General features: G+C 36.0%; 1 protein-coding gene across 1 annotated transcript; it reads right to left on the bottom strand.

The window, feature by feature from the left end:
• Positions 1-4397: 4397 nt before the first annotated feature.
• LOC128692411 (pro-resilin-like) lies at positions 4398-5098 on the bottom strand. The gene is made up of 2 exons (XM_053781580.2): positions 4998-5098; positions 4398-4787 (listed from the first exon to the last, which is right to left on the bottom strand). The coding sequence occupies exons 1-2, from the start codon at positions 5076-5078 to the stop codon at positions 4518-4520; spliced, it is 351 nt and encodes a 116-aa protein (XP_053637555.1). The 5' UTR covers positions 5079-5098; the 3' UTR covers positions 4398-4517.
• Between the last annotated feature and the right edge of the window lie 14006 nt (positions 5099-19104).

Here is a 19104-nt window from a genome sequence, read left to right on the forward strand (position 1 = left end):
AAACCTGACAACGTGTATATGATTTTCAGAATAATTATCGATCTGCGAATAATATTCTCAGATATTCCAATAACTCTTTCTTCAATAATTCTACCATACACTTAGCAAATACTCAGACTTGAAACCCTATAATTCTGATTGCCTGGTTCTCTTTATATCATGTACAGAGAACCCGTAAATATTTCCATCTCTCACATATACAGTAAAATGCATAAATATTATGTTTACAGCTATTCTCAATCTCTCAAAAATAAATTCATTCACCTTCAACATTATTCTTTTTACTCTAAGGCTGCATTCCAGCTGTTACCTCTTCCAAACAACTCCTATTTCTTCCTGATAAAAGAATGAAATCCGCTTTCATTTCGTAATGTAATTTTAACAACTAATTAATATAATGTATCCATTTTAACTAACAGCCTTAACCTCATTATCCACCATCTCGAAACTTGAACTCGTAATTGGCTAAGACTATTTCTCTGAAAGGGTCTGAATAAGTGAGTAAAGGGAGAAAAATCAAGATTGTACCACGAGTGCTTTTAGGTAACAATTAACAATGAGGACTAGACAGACATTTCCTACCTTGATGTTCATGCTGGACTTGTGATGGAGAGAGAAGCTTTACTTCTGTTTATATAGCGCTCGACCGGACAACTTTCCCTAAATATTCCTGGATATTTTAGGAGCAGACATAAGAGCGTGCCTGTCGCCAAATGCTCCTCAGGAGTATATTTTACAAAGGTAGTGTATATAAGACGACTATCATCATATAAATACTGATTATTAAAAACATGTAAAAAACGACTGATTGCCCAAAGTAAATGTTTGTACCAATATATATATATATATATATATATATATATATATATATATATATATATATATATATATATATATATATATATATATATATATATATATATATATATATATATATATATATGTCGTGCCTAATAGGTAAAACTGGTCAATTAGCAAGAACTCATTTAAAATTAAGTCCTTTATAAAAATTTCTCTTATACGTTTAAAGATATATTTTTTTCATTAATGTTAATGTAAAAAAATTTAATTTTGCACCAAAAGAGTCTTAGAAAATTTACCTAACCTTATTGTAACAAGCGCAATTTATTTTAGCCTAATCCTACTAAATATATTTTAAATACTTATACAGCAATGCAATATTAAACAAACACAATAAAATATATTTTTTTCCTTCTCCGGTATTGAGAAACAAAAAATACTCTTTTAATCAGGCCATTCCATCAGAATGGAAACACAGTATGTTGGATCATTGCTATAATAAACTCGGAAGAATTTGTAATGAACTCAAGAGCAAACTACAAAGAAAATTAGACATTTTAATTGAAAATAGTGATTGAACAAAGCATGCTAATAACAATTTTGTAATTAACTTATCAGATGAAATTTTAGACAAACATACAACTGCTGCTCTAGGTTTTGGCCTAAGTTTTGCAGCTTCCAAAAAACTTAATAATGTTGAAATTGCAAAAGCCTTTTGTAACTTTGAAAAATTTTCTGATTTATCCTCTGATGAAATTAATATTAGTAAAGGAATGGTATATAGCTCTATGTTAAAACCAAACATTCCCAATTGCCCTCAAAGATTCTGTAAGTCTTATGATACACTTAATAACAATAAAAATTTGCGCCTTACTAAAGCAGACAAAATAAATGCAATAGTAATTATGAAAGAAAATGATTACCAAGAAAAAATGAATAATCTCTTAGATGATACTGAAACCTATTCTAAACTTAGAAAAAATCCCCTAGAAACCGTTAACAGCAATTTCAATAAAACAATAAAACTTCTACTGAAAGGCAAAGATGAATTAGTCAAACAATTTACTTCCACTAATCCATCTTTACCTTACATGTATGGACTAATAAAAACACACAAACCAGGGAATCCAGTCAGACCAATTATTAGCTCCATAGGGTCAGTTTCATATAAATTATCAAAATGGCTTGTTGATATTTTGAGCCCTATTGTTGGCAAAATTTCTAACTTTAATGTTAAAAACAACATAGACTTGGTTGATAAATTAAGCTCCTTGACTGACTTAAATGATTTTAACATGGTTAGTTTTGATGTTACTTCCTTGTTTACGAAAGTTCCTGTTGATGATTTATTAAGTTTCTTATCTGAAGAACTCGTTAACTATGATTTACCATTGTCAGTTCCTACTATCATTAAACTTATTAAACTTTGCATTGTTGATGCAAAATTTGTATTTAATGATAAATTTTACACTCAGAAGTTTGGTATGGCAATGGGAAATCCTCTTTCACCTGTTCTTAGTAACCTATACATGGAATTTTTTGAAACAAGGTTGCTTAACACAATCCTCCCTAATAGAGCTAAATGGTTCAGATATGTTGATGATATTTTGTGTCTTATGCCCAAAAATGTAGATATACACCATTTCCTTGGAAAATTAAATAGCTTAGCCCATTCTATAAACTTTACTGTTGAGTTTGAAGAAAATAACTCATTGCCTTTTCTGGATGTTTTAATTATTAAGGGTAATAATGAATTCAAATTTAAAATTTACAGAAAACCTACAAATAACTGTTCCTATGTCCAATATTATTCCTCGCATCAAGATAGAGTCAAACTGTCTGTTTTCTCATCAATGTTTTTGAGAGCTTTACGAATTTGTAGTCCTGAGTTCATAGATGAGGAAATATCCAAAATTTATGAAATAGGTAATGATTTAAAATACCCAAGAAATGTAATTGATAAATCTTTTAAAGTTGCTAGAAATACTTTTTACAATCCAAAAAGGGACAACCAGCCTTATTCAACTAAAAATATGTTGGTTCTCCCTTACCATGAAAACTTGGTTGATATGCCTTTTAATATTAAAGTTGTATTCAAAAATCTTGATACAGTAAAAAAACTTTTGATAAAGAATTCCCCCCAAAATGCTGATGGATGTGTCTATAAGATTCCTTGTAAAATTTGCGATAAAGTTTTTTACGGTCAAACTGGTAAAAATCTCAAACTAAGATTAAAACAACATAAATATAGCATTAGAACTGGACAAGATTCCAATGCTCTATTTATTCATGTAAGAGATTTTAACCATCCAATTGATTTTCAAAAAGTTGAGAAAGTAGTATCAAGCAAGTCCATGGTCGACAGGAATATAATTGAATCTTGTTTCATAAAAAGCAGTTTTGACAATAATATGAATATTTCCTTTGGTTTATATAAATTAGATCCATTTATAATTAATAGAATTTGGGAAGAATTTAATAATACACTGGACAAATAATAATTTTTAAATTTTCTTGGGTAGAATAGTTTGTGAGTGAGTTGTGCAAAGGACCTATCCAAGTTGGGTCGGCGCGTGTCAGGTGTTTAACCGTTGTGGGATCTGATAGTGAGGTGCTGGCCAGACCCCTTATATAGCTTCCTTGGATGCTTTACTTTCATAGTTCCTTGATAATGTGAGTAGTCACGAAAGCGCTTGGAATTTCTCTATTCTTTCAGAGTGGTTGTTTTGCATATTCTGAAATCACCTGTTTACTGTATTCTTATTGCATATATATATATATATATATATATATATATATATATATATATATATATATATATATATATATATATATATATATATATATATATATATATATATATGCAGGACAAGCCATAGGGGGTGGAAATCTTTAGATCAAGTACTTTCACACTTCTCAGTGCGTCATCAGGAGCTGTTCAATGTTGTAAGGGAACAACCAAAGCAGGGAGAGAGGTCTCAGAGAAGCGTAGGTGTCACCGGCCACAGTTACCCTTTTGTGCTTATCACGGCCACGTATGTCCTCGCACCATGAAACGCACCCAGTCCCACTGGGTATATGATTTGTAGTTCAGTGGTAAGAGCGTCGTTAACTTTGACTGGCTTCCCAGACCTACAAGCACTTTAATTCAGCTTTACCTAAATGTGTTGCTCTTAAAAATCTCTCATTTAACTCCAACCTATTTTTTATTTACTCGGCTTAAAACTAATAAAGTCTAACTCCATTAATAGTTCTACCAATGACTGACTAAAAAAATATACATTAATATGTCATAATGCATATAATGAGATACAGTCAGGGCCATACAGTACAGCGCTGTATGATGCTGGTGGCTTAGCGCTTAGTTTTGATAATAATAATAATAATAATAATAATAATAATAATAATAATAATAATAATAATAATAATAATAATAATAATAATTAAAGATTAGCTTGCCATGGATTCGATCCTCATTCCATGATGTTCTCATGATGTTGGTGATCTTCATTTCCCCATAAACACAAAATGCAAACAATTTACGAAGGTTTCACATTTAGAAAAAAAAAATGTTTGTGAAGGTACTGTTTATTAAGTCCACAGAGGTAGCCTCACACCTACATAAACATCACACATAACACATAACATAGGATTTGATGTTTATTCAAAGTATGAAGAGGGTGGGTAAGGTTTTTGGCTGGTTAGGTGGCCTTGCACTAAGGCACGTACACTGGCTTGTGCTCAGGCCTGTACTGTGGCTTGTATGCAGGCTTGTACTCTGGGTGATGGGCTTCTCCCTCGTAGTTCACCACAGCTTCCAGACCATGACCGTTGTCTGCGTAGTTGACGGTTTGCTTGCGGCCGTCGGGAAGGTCCACGTTGTAGGTACCTTCGGTCTTGTAGCCGTCGCGGGTTTCTGAATGACCGAAGTTGGCGCCTGAGTAGTGATCCACCACGCCATAGTTGAAAGCATATTTGGGAGGAACCTAGAGAGACATACTTCGTACAATAAATAATTGCAGATTTTAAAGTTCTTGTGAAGATAATATTAAGACATAATAATTACTTACTGCAACTATGTTAATAAATGTATTACAAAAACTATTCATAAAACAAATATTATTAGCATTAGCAGACATATATATACAGTAATAGAAACTGTATGTTGTTTATAAACCATGATCAGACTTCCTCACCTCAGGGTAATGAGGCTGGTGGTGGGGTGCATGATAGGCAGGTGGAGCATGGTGCACAGGTGGCTCACCAGCTACCATCATCAAAACGCAAGCGATAACGTAAACCTGAAACCATTCAGATGCTTTTCAATGACAAAAATACCACAGTGAAAACAGGAAAAAAAAAAACTTAGTGCTTTCATGTGCTTACACACATATCTTCAGAGGATACATATTTTTTCAGTGCAATTGTCCTTCCTCTGCAATATTAAATAATAAATAAAATTGCCAAACACTTAACTAATACCCAAAAGGTTTACCTCCCAGTAATTCTTACCTTCTGGTCCTCTTTTGAAATCCTTTTTCAGTGGAACTAATAAACATTGTCTGCCAAGCCTTCTCTTTCCTCACACATACGTTACAATTGTATAAATATTTTATCTCCAACTGTTTCTAGCATATCAAAATTAATCTCATCTATGTCTTCTATTTTCATCCATTATTAACCTGCTTACTGCTTCAACCTCTTGCTCCAACATCAAATCCTGTTGCTACCTCTTTTAAACAACTACAGTTCCTTCATATCATAAGAATGAAAACTACTCTCATTTCATCATTAAAGTTTAAGAACTTCTCAATAAAATCCATCAATTTACTTATAAATTCTACCTTATTATCCAGCATCTAAAAACTTTAACTCATAATTGACAAGTCCTTTACTTCAGTAGTTCTGAACATGGCAGTATTGGCAGACTGAATAATCAGTCCTCAGAGTCTGAACACGACTGTACTTGGCTGCAGCACTGTACTTGGATGCAACACAGCAGACTGAAGACAAGACAAACATTTCCGTACCTTGAGGGCCATGCTGAAGATCTAATAGTGAGAAGAGTTCTGCCACTGTTTATATAGCGCTTCACCGAGTCACTTTCCCCAAAATTTTCAAGATATTTAGGGGCAGTAATAACAACGTAAATGTGGAAAAATGCTCTTACGAGGCAGATGTTACACTGTCATTTTAAAATTACTGATTATTAAAATACATATCTGGAAGAATGTTATAGATTTGTTATGTTAGACAGAAAAACAAATATTTTTTAATAAAATTTCTAATAATTGTTAGCCTGTTTTTATCAAACTGTTTTTATTTTTTGGTTTTCTAATAACTTCGTCTTCTCTATAGCTATCTGTACTTCGTTATTAAAATATGATCTGTAAGTGGCCAGAACCAACAAGAGGCAAATATTAAGTTATATTTTTTTTTTATTATCACACTGGCCGATTCCCACCAAGGCAGGGTGGCCCGAAAAAGAAAAACTTTCACCATCATTCACTCCATCACTGTCTTGCCAGAAAGGTGCTTTACACTACAGTTTTTAAACTGCAACATTAACACCCCTCCTTCAGAGTGCAGGCACTGTACTTCCCATCTCCAGGACTCAAGTCCGGCCTGCCGGTTTCCCAGAATCCCTTCATAAATGTTACTTTGCTCACACTCCAACAGCACGTCAAGTATTAAAAACCATTTGTCTCCATTCACTCCTATCAAACACGCTCATGCATGCCTGCTGGAAGTCCAAGCCCCTCGCACACAAAACCTCCTTTACCCCCTCCCTCCAACCTTTCCTAGGCCGACCCCTACCCCGCCTTCCTTCCACTACAGACTGATACACTCTTGAAGTCATTCTGTTTCGCTCCATTCTCTCTACATGTCCGAACCACCTCAACAACCCTTCCTCAGCCCTCTGGACAACAGTTTTGGTAATCCCGCACCTCCTCCTAACTTCCAAACTACGAATTCTCTGCATTATATTCACACCACACATTGCCCTCAGACATGACATCTCCACTGCCTCCAGCCTTCTCCTCGCTGCAACATTCATCACCCACGCTTCACACCCATATAAGAGCGTTGGTAAAACTATACTCTCATACATTCCCCTCTTTGCCTCCAAGGACAAAGTTCTTTGTCTCCACAGACTCCTAAGTGCACCACTCACTCTTTTTCCCTCATCAATTCTATGATTCACCTCATCTTTCATAGACCCATCCGCTGACACGCCCACTCCCAAATATCTGAATACGTTCACCTCCTCCATACTCTCTCCCTCCAATCTGATATTCAATCTTTCATCACCTAATCTTTTTGTTATCCTCATAACCTTACTCTTTCCTGTATTCACCTTTAATTTTCTTCTTTTGCACACCCTACCAAATTCATCCACCAATCTCTGCAACTTCTCTTCAGAATCTCCCAAGAGCACAGTGTCATCAGCAAAGAGCAGCTGTGACAACTCCCACTTTGTGTGTGATTCTTTATCTTTTAACTCCACGCCTCTTGCCAAGACCCTCGCATTTACTTCCCTTACAACCCCATCTATAAATATATTAAACAACCACGGTGACATCACACATCCTTGTCTAAGGCCTACTTTTACTGGGAAAAAATTTCCCTCTTTCCTACATACTCTAACTTGAGCCTCACTATCCTCGTAAAAACTCTTCACTGCTTTCAGTAACCTACCTCCTACACCATACACTTGCAACATCTGCCACATTGCCCCCCTATCCACCCTGTCATACGCCTTTTCCAAATCCATAAATGCCACAAAGACCTCTTTAACCTTATCTAAATACTGTTCACTTATATGTTTCACTGTAAACACCTGGTCCACACACCCCCTACCTTTCCTAAAGCCTCCTTGTTCATCTGCTATCCTATTCTCCGTCTTACTCTTAATTCTTTCAATTATAACTCTACCATACACTTTACCAGGTACACTCAACAGACTTATCCCCCTATAATTTTTGCACTCTCTTTTATCCCCTTTGCCTTTATACAAAGGAACTATGCATGCTCTCTGCCAATCCCTAGGTACCTTACCCTCTTCCATACATTTATTAAATAATTGCACCAACCACTCCAAAACTATATCCCCACCTGCTTTTAACATTTCTATCTTTATCCCATCAATCCCGGCTGCCTTACCCCCTTTCATTTTACCTACTGCCTCACGAACTTCCCCCACACTCACAACTGGCTCTTCCTCACTCCTACAAGATGTTATTCCTCCTTGCCCTATACACGAAATCACAGCTTCCCTATCTTCATCAACATTTAACAATTCCTCAAAATATTCCCTCCATCTTCCCAATACCTCTAACTCTCCATTTAATAACTCTCCTCTCCTATTTTTAACTGACAAATCCATTTGTTCTCTAGGCTTTCTTAACTTGTTAATCTCACTCCAAAACTTTTTCTTATTTTCAACAAAATTTGTTGATAACATCTCACCCACTCTCTCATTTGCTCTCTTTTTACAGTGCTTCACCACTCTCTTAACCTCTCTCTTTTTCTCCATATACTCTTCCCTCCTTGCATCACTTCTACTTTGTAAAAACTTCTCATATGCTAACTTTTTCTCCCTTACTACTCTCCTTACATCATCATTCCACCAATCGCTCCTCTTCCCTCCTGCACGCACTTTCCTGTAACCACAAACTTCTGCTGAACACTCTAACACTACATTTTTAAACCTTCCCCATACCTCTTCGACCCCATTGCCTATGCTCTCATTAGCCCATCTATCTTCCAATAGCTGTTTATATCTTACCCTAACTGCCTCCTCTTTAGTTTATAAACCTTCACCTCTCTCTTCCCTGACGCTTCTATTCTCCTTGTATCCCATCTACCTTTTTCTCTCAGTGTAGCTACAACTAGAAAGTGATCTGATATATCTGTGGCCCCTCTATAAACATGTACATCCTGAAGTCTACTCAACAGTCTTTTATCTACCAATACATGATCCAACAAACTACTGACATTTCGCCCTACATCATATCTTGTATACATATTTATCCTCTTTTTCTTAAAATATGTATTACCTATAACTAAACCCCTTTCTATACAAAGTTCAATCAAAGGGCTCCCATTATCATTTACACCTGGCACCCCAAACTTACCTACCACACCCTCTCTAAAAGTTTCTCCTACTTTAGCATTCAGGTCCCCTGCCATAATTACTCTCTCGCTTGGTTCAAAGGCTCCTATACATTCACTTAACATCTCCCAAAATCTCTCTCTCTCCTCTGCATTCCTCTCTTCTCCAGGTGCATACACGCTTATTATGACCCACTTCTCGCATCCAACCTTTACTTTAATCCACATAATTCTTGAATTTACACATTCATATTCTCTTTTCTCCTTCCATAACTGATCATTTAACATTACTGCTACCCCTTCCTTTGCTCTAACTCTCTCAGATACTCCAGATTTAATCCCATTTATTTCCCCCCACTGAAACTCTCCTACCCCCTTCAACTTTGTTTCGCTTAGGGCCAGGACATCCAACTTCTTTTCACTCATAACATCAGCAATCATCTGTTTCTTGTCATCCGCACTACATCCACGCACATTTAAGCATCCCAGTTTTATAAAGTTTTTCTTCTTCTCTTTTTTAGTAAATGTCTACAGGAGAAGGGGTTACTAGCCCATTGCTCCCGGCATTTTAGTCGCCTCATACGACACGCATGGCTTACGGAGGAAAGTTTCTTTTCCACTTCCCCATGGACAATAGAAGAAATAAAGAAGAACAAGAGCTATTTAGAAAAAGGAGAAAAACCCAGATGTATGTATATATATATGCATGTGCGTGCCTGTGAAGCGTGACCAAAGTGTAAGCAGGAGTAGCAAGATATCCCTGTTATCTAGCGTGTTTATGAGACAGAAAAAGAAACCAGCAATCCTACCATCATGCAAAACAGTTATAGGTTTTTTGTTTCACAGTCATCTAGCAGGACGGTAGTACTTCCCTGGGTGGTTGCTGTCTACCAACCTACTACCTATATGTATATAGTATACCTATATGTATATACCTATATGCCTATATGCCCGAAATGCCTAGCCATGCTAAGCGTTCTAGTGGTACACTCTGTAATCACAATTTTACTACATGTAAACCAAACAGTAACCGAATTTCTGTAAACTCAGCATTGTAATCCTTATAAAGAATAAACTTTGAATTGAATTGAATAGTAATAATATTGGTAGAATTAGCGACAATGTTAGGTTAAAGGACACATGTGCAACTAATGAAAATTTTTACTGTGGCAACGTTTCGCTCTCCAGGTTTGTCAAGGTGTTGAAGAGCCAAACGTTGCTACAGTAAAATTTTGCATTAGTTGCACTTGTGTCCCTTTAGCTACCAGTATGTGTATAGACAAAAATGCAAGTTAAGAAACTCTTTTATCACGACAACGGTAACAATGTTTAGAGCTTAACAGGGACTTCGTAAAGCTCCACTCAAAGGAAAATAGTGTTCTAACAAAATATTGTAGATAAATGGTTCAAACAACCGAGAAGTTGTTAAATTAGACACATGTGCAACACTTAGGTATCTTTATTGAAGAAACGTTTCGCCACACAGTGGCTTCATCAGTCCAATACAAAGACATACTTGTCGAAATATTTTACCACAGATGTACAATCAGCTTCAAACATCTATTCTATGATGTCTCTTGATAGTCAGCAAATATGATAAGAGTAATTATAGAAATACACTGAACGTATCATTCGCAACCCGGAAAAGTAACTGGCCACACACACCACATGAAAACTATCCCTAAGTAACTTGAATTGTCAAGGAGAAAGTAATTTTGTTTAGCGCTATTTAAACAGAGACAGAATTCTCTTCACCAACACAACTCCAGCATGGCCCTCAAGGTTTGGAAATACGTGTCTCATCTTCAGTGTGTTCTTTTAGTTACCTGTTCTACCTTATTTAGATTTTTAGTAATGTAGTGTAAAAGCTTCTGGTACCGTCTTGTACAGCCTCCCAGAAAAGCCTTGTCCAGATTTTCAGAACTGTTTTGCTCATAATACAAGTACTGACCTGTGAGACCAAAAGTGCTGGCGTGTTCAGACTCCCAGCCAGAAATAATTTCTTGTTCGGACTCCCAATTGCAGACTCTTAGTACTATCATGTTCAGGCTATCCGTATAATACTATTCAGATTTCAAGTATAATCTTGCAATATATATATATATATATATATATATATATATATATATATATATATATATATATATATATATATATATATATATATATATATATATATATATGTTTGTCGTGCAGAATAGGCAGAACTTGCTATCTTGGCTTAAATAGCAACGTTCATCTTGCCATATAAGACAAGCAAAAATTTGTGTATGCAATAATTTCGCCAAAATCATTCTGAACTTAACGAAGAAAATATACTTCCTTGTGTTTGTTGGGTATTAAATTATTGTAAACAAATCTAAAATATATTTAGTTGGGTTAGGCTAAAATAAATTGTTCTTGTTATAATAAGGTTAGGTAAGTTTTTTAAGATTCTTTTGGAGCAAAATTATTTTTTTTTTACATTAACATTAATGAAAAAAATATATCTTTAAACATATAAGAGAAAATTTTAGAAAGGACTTAATTTTAAATGAGTTCTTGCTAATTGACCAGTTTTACATATTCGGCACGATATATATATATATATATATATATATATATATATATATATATATATATATATATATGTGTGTGTGTGTGTGTGTGTGTGTGTGTGTGTGTGTGTGTGTGTGTGTGTGTGTGTGTGTGTGTGTGTGTGTGTGTGTGTGATAAATATAAATATATGCTTTCAGGTTTTTGTTATCGCTTGCATTTTGGTAGTGGTCGGGGGTGAGGCTCCTGTGTACCCCGCTCCACCTGCCTACCATGCTCCATCTTCCTATCATCAGCCCCACTACCCAGCGGTGAATACAATATGCCCAATGATTTATAATATTTTCTATACTTTATATTACTGTGTACTAGTGAATAAGGAGTGATGGTAACTATTTTTAGTACATGAAATTATTTTGAAGTTAGTTAAGATCCATGCAATACGTAATACATAAAGTGTTTTAATATTATTTTCCCTGGATTTATACAGTCTGCAACTGTATGATTTATGTCTCTGCAGGTTCCTCCGAAATACGCCTTCAATTATGGAGTCGTGGACCATTACTCAGGCGCCAACTTCGGTCACTCTGAAGTTCGTGACGGTTATAAGACCGAAGGTAGTTACTCCGTTGACCTTCCTGACGGCCGTAAGCAGACCGTCAACTACGTGGACAAAGGAGACGGTTTAGATGCCGTGGTGAACTACGAGGGCCAAGCCCGTCACCCAGTACACAAGCCTTCTTACCCATCTCATCCAGTACACTACCCACCTCCCCGAACTTACGAGTAAATAATGAATCAGATGTTATGTATCAGCGGGAGAACTCACAGAAATGTGCAACTTTTTAACTGATAATTGGATAACGTTGTGTTTTTAATAAATAGTTACTATATAACTTTTATGTTTAAATAGATACCAACCTTTAGAGAATTTTGACATATTAATTCGTATATGTTAAAGAGATTGTGAATAGAGTAGTTATTGAAAAGCTGAAAGATGAAGATGAAGAAGATGAAGATGATGAAGATGATGATGATGAAGATGGTGAAGATGATGATTATGAAGAAGATGAAGAAGTTTTTAATCGTGAGGGTTAGAAACCTAGGATAACCCAATAAAACCATTATATCTGGCATAATGCTATTGGGGTCCTCTGATCCTCTTCTGCAGGATGCGACTCGCAACAATTAGATAAGAACATAAGAAGAAAGAAGGAACACTGCAACAGGCCTACTGACCCATGCGGAGCAGGTCCATGTCCCCACCCCGGATTAGCCCAATGACCCCCCCAGACTGGTCACCTCCACTCAAGGATAAAGCAAGGCACCAGACCCAGCAGCACAAGCTAGTCAGGTCCAACTCACACCCACCCACGCCCACTCATGTATTTATCTAACCTATTTTTAAAACTACACAACGTTTTAGCCTCAATAACTGTACTCGGGAGTTTGTTCCACTCATCCACGACTCTATTACCAAACCAGTGCTTTCCTATGTCCTTCCTGAATCTGATTTTTTTCAACTTGAAACCATTGCTGCGAGTCCTGTCTTGGCCGGAAATTTTCAGCACGCTGTTTACATCCCCTTTATTTATTACTGTTTTCTATTTATACATCTTGATCATACCCCTCCTAATTCTGCGCCTTTCGAGAGAGTGCAGATTCAGGGCTCTCAGTCTATCCTCATAGGGAAGATTTCTGATACATGGGATCATCTTTGTCATCCTCTGTACGTTTTCCAGAGCATTTATGTCCATTCTGTAATACGGTGACCAGAACTGAGCAGCATAGTCTAAATGAGGCCTAACCAAGGATATATAGAGTTGAAGAACAACTTGAGGACTTCTATTATTTATACTTCTAGATACGAAGCCAAGAATTCTGTTAGCTTTATTGCGAACACTAATGCACTTGGTTTTAGATTACTGCTAACCAGAACTCCTAAATCCTTTTCGCAATCAGTAGTATTAAGATATACATTATTTAGTTTATATGTGGCATGGTTATTTAACTGTCCAACATTTAGAACTTTGCATTTGTCAATATTAAACTGCATCTGCCACTTCTCCGACCATTGCATCAGTGTATTCAAATCATCCTGGAGTGCTCTAGTGTCTTCATTAGAATGAAATGAGCGGCCTATTTTGGTGTCACCAGCAAATTTGTTTATGTCGCTATTTATTCCCTCACATATGTCGTTTATGTAAATTGTGAACAACAACGGGCCCAACACTGACCCCTGAGGAACACCGCTTGTGACGACGTGCCCCAATTCTGATTTCTCCCCATTTATGCAAACTCTCTGCTGCCTATTTGTCAGCCATACCTCTACCCAGGAAAAAAATCTCTCCTCCTATTCCGTGTGCCTTAAGTTTCCTCAATAGCCTGTGATGTGGAACTCTATCGAAAGCCTTACTGAAGTCCATATACACAATATCATATTCATTAACATGATCTTCCTCCTCAAACACCTTAGTGAAGAAAGTTAGTAAATTCCTAAGACGGGAACGCCCATTTGTAAAACCGTGTTGCGATTCATTATTCATTCTGTGCCTATCAAGATGGCTACGAATTGCTTTGGCAATTATTGATTCCATAAATTTTCCCACTATGGAGGTAAGGTTTATTAGTCTATAGTTCGAAGCCAAGGACCTGTCACCTGCCTTGTAAATAGGTATTACATTTACCATTTTCCACTTATCAGGCACTATGCCAGTTTGTAGTGATATGTTAAAAAGATTAGCCAAAGGTATGCTAAGTTCTTCTTTACATTCCTTTAACACCCTTGCAAACAGTTCATCAGGGCCTGGGGATTTGTTAGGTTTTAGTTTCTCTATTTGTCTGAGGACCATGTCACATAGTTTATTATCCTGTTCTACATAATCTATTATTTCAGGAATATCGTTAGTATTTTCCTGGGTGAAAACTGAGAAGAAGTAGGTATTGAGAATTTCACATATCCTTATCACTGTCAGTGATCTGACCAGAGTTACTCTTAAATGGGCCAATCTTGTCCCTAATCTTACTTCTGTATACCTGAAAGAACCCTTTTGGGTTAGTCTTTGAATCCCTTGCGACCTTAGCTTCACAATCCCTTTTTGCTTTTCTTATTCCTTTCTTTATTTCTCTCTTTAATTGAATATATTGATTTCTTAACTGCCCATCTCCTCTTTTGATACGCCTATATATGCCCCTCTTTTGACCAGTGAGATGTTTTAATCTATTGTTCATCCATTTGGAGTCATTTTTGTTAGATCTAATTTCCCTACTCGGAACAAAAGTTGTCTGGGCAGCAAGAACTATGCTCTGAAAAACGTCATATTGGCAACCAAGATCACCTACCTGACACATAGTCAGGACATCCCAATTTAGCCCACCCAGGTAATTTTTCAGTCCCATGAATTCGGCCAAGCCAAAATCTGGGACAGTGGTTTGATTGCAGTTATCTGGGTAATTCCACGATATATTGAAACTAAGTGATTTGTGATCACTTTCCCCAAGCTCATCATTAACCTCAAGATTATTAATTAGTGAATCTTTGTTGGCAAGAACCAAGTCAAGTAGATTGTTTCCTTTAGTTGGTTCTGTCACAACCTGTTCTAAAAAGCAATCCTGAACCGTATCAAGAAAGTCACTAGACTCAAGATTTCCTGTCATATTGTTCCAATCAATTTGTATAAAGTTAAAATCTCTCATTATCACAACATTTTCATACCTAAATGCCTTATGAATTTCATCCCATAACAGCTTACCGCACTCCCTATCAAGGTTTGGGGGCCTATAAATCACACCCAAAATGAATTTGTCACGTCCCTCGAGAAACTGTAGCCAAACAGATTCTGTGTTCGATGTTTCTAATCTTATATCATGTCTAAGACAACAATTTAAATTTTCTCTGACATACATCGCCACTCCTCCACCCTTCCTGTTGACCCTATCAGTGTGGAATAGTTTATAACCCTGTATGTTGCATTCAGAAGGCATTTCTCTATTTTTCAGGTTGAACCAGATCTCTGTTATACCAATAATATCTATATTACCTGCACTTGCAAGTAATCTTAGCTCATCTATCTTATTTCTTAGACTCCTACTATTTGTATAGTAAACCTTAAGGGAGCTAGTCACTCGTTGCCGTCTTCTATCTTTCTTTGTTTGTTGATCAATTGTTTGCCATTACTAGCAACTTCATTTTAAATATTGTCTTTTAAATATATCCCTGAGGTATCCCGGTAATAACTGCTGTTTTTAACCCTTATACTGCAGCCTGATTGTTTCCCACAAACATCCATACCTCTACAATCTATCAGTTTAAATTCCTAGACAAGTCATCAATTACCCTCTCAATTGAATTGGCTAATGCAACCACTCCATCCCCAGAGAGATGAACCCCATCCCTTGAATACATATCACGCTTGCCAAAGAATAGGTCCCAGTTATCAATGAATGGGATTGCAAGTTCCTTGCAGTACCTGTCAAGCCAGCAATTTATACCAATTGCCCTAGACATCCATACATTGCCCACTCCCTTTCTAGGCAAGATGCTACAAATGACTGGGATCCCTCCCTTAGACCTAACTACTTCTATGGCTGATCTGTACTTATCCAGCAGCTCCTCTCTCCTGCCCTTCCCAATGTCATTACCCCCAGCACTAAGACAGATAATGGGCTTGTTCCCATTACTTGCCATAATATTATCCAATCTGCTGACTCTGTCACCAACACCAGCTCCAGGAAGACACACTCTCTGTCTGACCTTTCTGTCTCTGTTACAAAATGCATGGTCCATATATCTTACCTGAGAATCACCTACAATTAAAATATTCTTACCTTGATTAGCAGGGGAATCAGTGGTACCTTCAACCTCACTAACCACTGAAGTACACTCGTCTTGGAGAACAGAGAATCGATTTCCTACCTTCACATCTTCTCTATTAACTCTCCTCATCTTCCTTCTTCCTGAACTGTGAACCACTTGCCACTTAAAGCGGCTGCCACTATCACTGCTGGTGGCCATTTCCTCCTTACCAGCTAAATCCTTCTCACACTCGCTCCCAAACTCATCTATGCGAAGCTTCAGCTTCCCATTTTCCTCCTGAAGAAGTAGAATCTCCTTCTTCAACACATGAACCTGGGATTCTAAAACACTACAACAAGCCATGGTGCTTGGTAACAGCCCACGCTAACTCCCAAGAGCTTAGGCAGGTATGACCGCAGGTGACCACTGACCTCAGCATACTACCCAGATAATGATTTACTGTTAGGTGAAAAGGGTCAACAGATGTAAAGAAACATGTCAAACGTTTTCACTTATGTGGGGATCAAACCCGGGTACTTCCGATATTAGTGGAAGGCGCTGTCAGTTGAACCAAAAAGTTATACTGACGACCAGATGTATAATCACCAAACTGCCTCTAAATTGGTATGGGGTGAGCGATAACAAATATCAACTAATTCTTTGAACTCACGGATGATGATATTTAGAAAAATAAGGCTTTAATTTTGGAGTTGGTGAAGGAATGAAAATAGATTGCATGTCGCTCATGCAATTTATTTTCGTTTAACTTTTCGATGACCGTGCAGAATTATCCGATGAATATTACAAGTATGGTAGCCACACCAAAGCACCAAGAATCAAGATTAATTACTGGCTAACTGGTCATCGGGCCATTCATCCCTACCTGACCATTTTATCAATTTCTCTTATTTCTTGTACTTAGTTTTTATATTTGTTTAATGCGTAACTTATACATCGCTTTAAGTACTCAATTATTCTTCATATTCATGTTGGCTCTCAAATTCTAAAATTTCTATTCTTACTGTCATCAAATTTAGAACATTCTAGTCTTACACAGTACATTATCAAACATTGAAACCTAGCATGTTATATCACTTATAAAAAAAAAAATTATTTACTTCACTTTTAACTTTAGATATGTTAATTAAACAGTTCCACATGTATATGCGGTATACACATGTGTGTTTGTGTATGTATGCATCATCACATCATGACGTCAAATACTCTTTTCCTTTATGGGCTTTGAAAACCCATGAAGGAAATATATATATATATATATATATATATATATATATATATATATATATATATATATATATATGTATATATATATATATATATATATATATATATATATATATATATATATATATATATATATATATATATATATATATATATATAAACACTGATCTCTGACTGAAGGAGACTCGAAGCTACGAACCTTGGAATAAGGTACGCAGTGCTACCAATCTCACCACACTGGACAATACCTTGGCGTGCAGCTTGTGCTACACGTTGATCCAAGGCAGCCAGCTTTCAGGGAGAAGGCTTACAGCTTTTCATCTCATCCCCTGCATGCATCAGCCTTACTATCAGGCAAAATATACACAAAGCCTGTTCTTGCGAATTCCTTGCATATATATATATATATATATATATATATATATATATATATATATATATATATATATATATATATATATATATATATATATATATATATATATATATATATATATATATATATATATATATATATGCCCAGGGAGGTACTACCGTCCTGCCAAGTGAGTGTAAAACGGAAGCCTGTAATTGTTTTACATGATGGTAGGATTGCTGGTGTCCATTTTTCTGTCTCATAAACATGCAAGATTTCAGGTATGTCTTGCTACTTCTACTTACACTTAGGTCACACTACACATACATGTACAAGCATATATATACACACCCCTCTGGGTTTTCTAATATTTTCTTACTAGTTCTTGTTCTTGTTGTTTATTTTCTCTTACCTCCATGGGGAAGTGGAACAGAATTCTTCCTCCGTAAGCCATGCGTGTTGTAGGAGGCAACTAAAATGCCGGGAGCAAGGGGCTAGTAACCTCTTCTCCTGTATATATTACTAAATGTGAAAGGAGAAACTTTCGTTTTTCCTTTTGGACCACCCCGCCTCGGTGGGATACGGCCGGTGTGTTGAAAGAAAGAAAGATATATATATATATATATATATATATATATATATATATATATATATATATATATATATATATATTATTGTATCCACAGAACAAGTGGTATTGGTCAATAACAACACTGCACTAGCCAAGGAGTCGAGTTCATGCTGTTTTGGCCCGCCTCATGGTGAAAGACAACGCATGACGCTTTAGACCACCAGACCACACAATCCTTAGGGCCAAAAGAGCATGGGTTCGACTCCTTGGCTAGTGCAGTGTTGTTATTGTTATATATATATATATGTATATATATATATATATATATATATATATATATATATATATATATATATATATATATATATATATATATATATATATATATATATATATATATATATGCAATAAGATCACAGTAAACAGGTGATTTCAGAATATGCAAAGCAACCAATGTGAAAGAATAGAGAAATTCCAAGCGCTTGGATGTTTTGCATATATATATATATATATATATATATATATATATATATATATATATATATATATATATATATATATATATATATATATATATATATATATATATATATATTACATCCCTAAAAAAAGCCGTAGGACCATGTTGAACAAGGAAAATGTCTGTCTTGCCATACCAGGAAATCTTTCTTGATATGCCTTTACTAT

The sequence above is a fragment of the Cherax quadricarinatus genome, chromosome 53 (assembly GCF_038502225.1).
Source record: "Cherax quadricarinatus isolate ZL_2023a chromosome 53, ASM3850222v1, whole genome shotgun sequence".
NCBI classification, from domain to species: domain Eukaryota; kingdom Metazoa; phylum Arthropoda; class Malacostraca; order Decapoda; family Parastacidae; genus Cherax; species Cherax quadricarinatus.